This window comes from Nicotiana tomentosiformis, chromosome 6, assembly GCF_000390325.3.
Source record: "Nicotiana tomentosiformis chromosome 6, ASM39032v3, whole genome shotgun sequence".
NCBI classification, from domain to species: Eukaryota; Viridiplantae; Streptophyta; class Magnoliopsida; order Solanales; family Solanaceae; genus Nicotiana; species Nicotiana tomentosiformis.
Genome location: NC_090817.1, coordinates 84,163,780 through 84,170,312, shown reverse-complemented (window position 1 = coordinate 84,170,312; position 6,533 = coordinate 84,163,780). Strand labels below are relative to the sequence as shown.

Genomic DNA, 6,533 nt, shown 5'->3' with positions numbered 1-6,533 from the left:
CCGCTCACAACAAAGCCCTTCATTTGACTGTCAAGTATGAAGTTTATTATATGAAGAGGATTATGTTAGATGGTGGGTTCGGAGTTGATATTTGCCCTCTCTCAATGCTACAGAGGATGGAAATCGGGACCGAAAAGATTAGACCAAACAATGTCTGTGTGCGCGCTTTTGATGGCATCAAGCGAGATACGATAGGGGAAATTGACTTGATTCTAACCATTGGCCCCGTGGACTTTGAAGTAATGTTCTAAGTTCTGGACATGGATACTTTATATAACTTTCTCCTAGGAAGACCATGGATCCATGTCGCAGGAGCTGTGCCTTCTACTCTCCATCCAATGGTCAAGTTTGAACATGAAAACCAAGAAATTATCGTCCATGGGGAGGATGAACAGTCCATTTATAGGGACCCGACAGTTCCGTGTCTCGAGGCTAGAGAGGGAAGTGAGCACATTGTCTATCAAGTCTTTGAAATCATAGTCGCCGACCAGTGTGAAGAAGGAACCACATGTACTCAACCCTGTTCATCAAGCGCATCAATCATGGTCGCCAATGAGATGATCAAGCATGGGTACATGCCCGGGAAAGGGCTCGGGGTATCCTTACAGGGCGTCACAGAACCCGTTACCTTGGCTGCAAATAAGAAGTTCTTTGGCATAGGTTTCCAAGCTACCAATGCTAATGAAAAATGGGCCGATGAACGAAAGAAAAATGGGTGGGTCCTGCCTCAGCCAATCCCGCACCTCGCCAGATCGTTTGTTAAGCCAAGGTATATAGAAGAAGAAGAAGAAGAGGCCTTCACGACTGACGAAATTGAGGACATCTGTGAGGCAATGAGGCAAATGTTGTACGAAGCCCACATGGTCCAACCGGGAAAAGGATCGAGCACTGCTGAGGTGCAATACATGGGGCCCAATGCTAAATTGCAAAACTGGCAGGCTACTCCATTCCCAGTCAGGCGAGAATCCCGGTAGTTCAGTCTTGCCATTTTTTCTGCATTCCAAGTTATTTCAGGGTGTAACTCGAATGTTTTTAGTTTTTGTTGTTTTTTTAAATTCTGATGTAAACCCTCATATCTTCAAATTCAATAAAATGAAATCAATATTTCATCGTCTATGAATCTTTTCCTGTTATTCTTTTCGATTTTGCTATTTTTCTTATCTTTCTCATTTCAGTTCTAATAATGCGGACTTAAATAATATGACATGCCTGTGGACTTCATGCCCAGATCCTAAAATGCTGTCTAACTGTGAAATAATGAATCAAGAACCCAAATATGATGAAGACGAGGCTTTTAAGGAAATAAATCGAGAATTGGAACAATTCGAGAATAAGCCTAAGCCAAATTTAAATGAAACTGAGCCAATTAATTTGGGCGATTCAGAAGAGGTCAGAGAGACCATGATAAGCATTCACGCCGAGGAAAAAACTAGAGACGCATTGATCCAACTCTTGTTTGAAATTAAAGACGTGTTTGCATGGTCCTACGACGATATCCTAGGACTAAGTGTCGATCTCGTAGTACACAAATTGCCAACTTATCCCGTTTGTCCACCTATCCAACAAAAGTAAAGAAAATTCAAAACAGACATCAGCAACAAGATTAAAGAAGAGGTTGCCAAACAATTAAAAGCTGGTGTGATCTGAGTGGTCCGATACACCACATGGTTGGCCAATGTAGTCCCAGTACCAAAAAAGGACGGGAAGATCCGATTATGTGTTGACTACAGGGATTTGAACAAAGCGAGTCCCAAGGACAACTTCTCGTTACCAAACATCCACATCCTTATCAACAATTGTGCCAAACATGAAGTACAATCTTTTGTGGATTGTTATATTGGGTATCACCAAGTTCTGATGGAGAAGACGATGCAGAAAAGATAGCTTTCACCACACCATGGGGGACTTACTGTTACAAGGTCATGCCATTCGGTTTGAAAAATGCCGGGGCAACTTACATGAGAGATATGACCGTCATCTTCCATGACATGATGCACCAAGAAATCGAGGTGTAAGTTGATGACGTAATCATTAAATCCAGAACACAAGAAGGCCATGTGCAAGATTTGAGAAAGTTCTTTGAGCGTCTATGTAAGTATGACTTAAAATTAAACCCTGCTAAATGTGCATTTGGGGTTCCATCCGATATCCGAGATCTACCACCTCCGAAAACCAAGAAAGAGGTCATGAGTTTGCTGGGAAGGTTAAATTACATCAGTAGATTCATCGGTCAGCTCACGACCACATGTGAGCCCATATTTAAGCTGTTAAAGAAAGATGTGGCGATTAAATAGACGGATGAGTGTCAGGAAGCTTTTGACAAAATCAAAGAATATTTGTCAAATCCACCGGTGTTGGTCCCACTTGAGCCTGGAAGGCCTTTGTTCTTATACTTGACGGTCCTGGAGAATTCTTTTGGCTGTGTCCTCGGGCGACATGATGCGACCGGGAAGAAAGAGAAAGCCATCTACTATCTGAGCAAGAAGTTTACTGGCTATGAAACCAAATATACTTTGCTGGAAAGAACTTGTTGTGCCCTAACCTGGGTTGCTCAAAAGCTTAGACATTATGTGTTGGCTTATACCACATATCTCATAACCAGATTCGACCCTCTAAAATACATATTCCAAAAACCAATGCCCATGGGAAGGCTAGCAAAATGGCGAATCCTGCTTACAGAGTTCGACATTGTCTATGTCACCCGCACGGCTATGAAAGCCCAAGCCTTGGCAGATCATTTGGCTGAGAACCCGATTGATGATGAATACCAACCCCTAAGCACTTATTTCCCAGATGAGGAAGTAAACTCAGTTGAGGTAATCCCAGAAGACACCAAGCCTTGGAAAATATTCTTTGATGGAGCTGTAAATGCAAAGGGTGTTGGGATTGGGGCAACTTTGATTTCCCCCACTGGTCAGCACTATCCGGTTACGGCCCGACTTCGGTTCTTCTGCACGAATAACACTGCTGAATATGAAGCTTGCATCATGGGCATGAACATAGCAATTGACATGGATGTAGAAGAATTACTAATCATGGGAGACTCTGATTTGATAATTCGGCAAGCACAAGGCGAATGGGAAACTCGAGATATCAAGCTTATCCCATATAGACAACATGTGGAAGATCTCAGCAAACGGTTCAAATCCGTTGAATTCAAGCATATTCCTCGATTCCACAATGAGTTAGCTGATTGTCACGACCCAAAATATCACTTGTCGTGATGGCGCCTATCTCAATACTAGGCAAGCCGAAAATCTCAATAATCCATCATATCTTTTAAATTTGAAAACAATTAATTAAATTCAGCGGAAGAAATCTCACAATTTCAAATATAACACTCCCAAAACCCGGTATCACTGAGTGCATGAGCATCTAATATGAGTACAATGTTTGACTAATAAAACCCACTGTTTAAAAATATAGAACAGTACAATAACTGAAGGAAAGAGAGACAAGGTCAGCGGACGCCAAGCAGCTACCTTGATAGTCTCCAACTGATAGTACTCTGAAATCTAACAATCTCTGTGTCTGAAAGCACATAGATCTGAACACGAGGTGCAGAGTGTAGTATGAGTACAACTAACTCAATAAGTAACAAGACTAACCTCTGGGCTGAAAGAAATGATGAGCTCCGTAGATATAGTCCAGTAAAAATAATGGTACAGAAATGTAGGCATGCTTTAAAGTTCAACATTTAAACTCAATACAAGTGAAATAGATCAATACTGCATGATATGAGGCATATGACATCTTAGTAAAAAGACCTCATATAAATACTGGTCACAAATTATCCGGTCACTTGGTACTGTTTATGGCCAATCCAGCCCAGGGGTGTTCCAACCCATATATAAATACACATCGACTGACAGTCAGTCACTCAGTACCTTATAAGGCCAATCCAGCCCTGGGATAATTTATCCCCCAAATATAAATAATTCAATCAAGATCCATGTCCAGGTAAACTCATTACAATACAAATAAGTAAGGCAAGTCCATGCCTTGGGAAAATCCATCCCAAATATATATATAAACAGTAAGTAAGGCAAGCCCACGCCCTGGGAAGTCCATCCCGAATATCGATGATCATCTACGCTCACTGGGGGTGTGTACAGACTCCGGAGGGGCTCCTTCAGCCCAAGCGTAATACAAAGCCAATATGGCATACTGCAGGCGGACAGCCCCAATCCGTATAATAATAAAGCCAATAAGGCCTGCTGCAGGCGGGCAGCCCCAATCCATAATATAGTAAAGCCAATAAGGCCTGCTACAGGCGAGCAACCCCAATCCAGAAAATAGTAAATCCAATAAGGCATGTTGCAGGCGGGCAGCCCCGATCCAGAACAATAATAATGTATAAGCCATCCTGGCCTGCTGCAGGCGGGCAGCCCTGATCCATTTATTAATAACATATATAAAGCCAAATGGCCTGCTGTGTTGCGCAGCTCAATCCCATAAATACTCTCACAATGGACAATTATTACCGAGTGTGAAATATTTATTTTTGAATAATTAATTCAACAACAACACGACCCCATGGGTCCCAAAATATTGGCACATAGCCTAAACATGATCTTTAATCGGAGCCTCATCTCAATTTCTCTAACACGTGGAGAATATTTAGATAATAACATGATTCATTAATCTTACAACTGCACAGGATTTATTCAAGTCACAATTTATATGGTGCACGTCCACATGCTCACCACCTATAGTGTATGTCACCTCCAAACAATTTATATCATACCAAATTCAGGGATTCATACCCTCAGAACCAAGTTTAGAAGTGTTACCTACCTCAACCTATGTAATTCTTTATTCCTTTATGCCCTTGCCACGAGAATTGGTCTCTGAAAGCCTCGTATCTAGGCACAATTAATTCGATTCAATCAATACCAATTATTGTAAGTAATCCCATAAGGAAATACTAATTTTTCCAATAAAATCCGAAATTAACTCAAACATTACCCGTGGGTCCCACATCTCGGAACCCGACAAAAGTTATAAAATATGAACGCTCATCCAACCACGAGTCCAACCATACAAATTTCACCAAATTTCGACATCAACTCGACCCTCAAATCTTCAATTAAAGTCTTTGAAGATTTCTACCATTTTCAACCTAATCTATACCCATTTGAACTCAACAATCTTTCCATAAACCTTATTTATATGTATAAATGATACTATTACACCCAAGAATCATACTCTTAATCACCCATCTTTATCCAAATTCGAAATTGAAGACTAGGGGTTAGAACCTTACCTCTTGGGTGAAGATCTTGTGATATTTCCTTGTTGGATTTCAAAGCTTGAACAAGATCTTGATGAACAAAGCACTTGAGCTTCTTCCTCTCTCTAGAACACCCTCCCTTCTCTATAAAACAAATGTCAGACTTTTGCTCCAAAATGAGTCCCAAAGCCTATTTATCAAAATGGGTTCGGGTTATGAAAATAGAAAAATAAACCCTCCGAAAGCAGGCCTGCGGTCGCTTAATGGACCGCAGAATGGGTATGCGGGTCGCAAAATGCACCGCAAAATCGATGCCCAGAAATGGGCTTCACTAGACAGGTTTGCGACCATTTTGCAGTCGCATAACTACTTCTGCGATCGCATAATGGTTCTGCGATCGCAGAATTAGTCGCAGAATCGCATTTTTCCAGACTTGGAAATTTAGTCATAACTTCTTGTAGGAATGTCCAAATGACGAACGGTTTGAAGCGTTAGATACTAGACTCAAAGATATTTTATTTGATAGGTAGATCATCACGTAACTTCATATATATATATATATATATATATATATATATATATATATATATATATATATATATATATATATATATATATATATTCTTGTTCAAAGTTTTGTCTTGTGCGAACTCACTTGAACTTTAGTCTTATGAAATTTCCAACTTCTACATTCGATGCTCAAACCTATCGAATCAAGTCCGATTGACCTCAAATTTTGCACACAAGTTATAAATGACATAATGAAGTTATTCCAATTTCCAGAATCGGATTCCGACCTCGATATCAAAAAGTCAACCCCCCCGGTCAAACTTTCCAAAAATTCAACTTTCGGCATTTCAAGCCTAATTCCACTACGGACCTCCAAATAATTTTTCGGACACGCTCCTAAGTCCAAAATCACCATACGGAGCTATTGAAATCATAAAAATTCAAGTCTGAGGTCGTTTACACATAAGTCAATATGCGATCAACTATTTCAACTTAAGCTTCCAACATGAAAGTTCATTCTTCCAAGCTAACTCCGAAATACCTTAAAACCAAAACTGATAATTTACACAAGTCATAATACCTCGTAGGAAGTTATTCAATATTTCAAATAGTTGAAAGGAGCATAAATGCTCAAAACGACTGGTCGGATCATTACAATCTCCCCTACTTAAACATACGTTCATCCTGGAACGTACCGGGAGTTGTTTCCAAGCCACCACATCATTATTCCATCTTACCACGCACGTACCTGGGGGTGATCTCACGTCACCCTATTCTATATAGGCCTGAC

At 40.5% G+C, this 6,533-nt stretch overlaps 1 protein-coding gene across 1 annotated transcript; it reads left to right on the top strand.

The window, feature by feature from the left end:
• Positions 1–260: 260 nt before the first annotated feature.
• Positions 261–3,224, top strand: LOC138894325 (uncharacterized). The gene is made up of 3 exons (XM_070179015.1): positions 261–970; positions 1,176–1,389; positions 2,295–3,224. The coding sequence occupies exons 1-3, from the start codon at positions 261–263 to the stop codon at positions 3,222–3,224; spliced, it is 1,854 nt and encodes a 617-aa protein (XP_070035116.1).
• The last annotated feature ends 3,309 nt before the right edge of the window (positions 3,225–6,533 follow it).

Excerpts from the sequence above, each read along its gene's own strand:
- LOC138894325 (XM_070179015.1), top strand. The coding sequence starts at position 261 with ATGGATACTTTATATAACTTTCTCCTAGGAAGACCATGGATCCATGTC. Across the intron at positions 971-1,175 it reads CCAGTCAGGCGAGAATCCCG|TTCTAATAATGCGGACTTAA; the intron begins GTAGTTCAGTCT and ends TTCTCATTTCAG. Across the intron at positions 1,390-2,294 it reads ATTTGGGCGATTCAGAAGAG|ACGGATGAGTGTCAGGAAGC; the intron begins GTCAGAGAGACC and ends GCGATTAAATAG.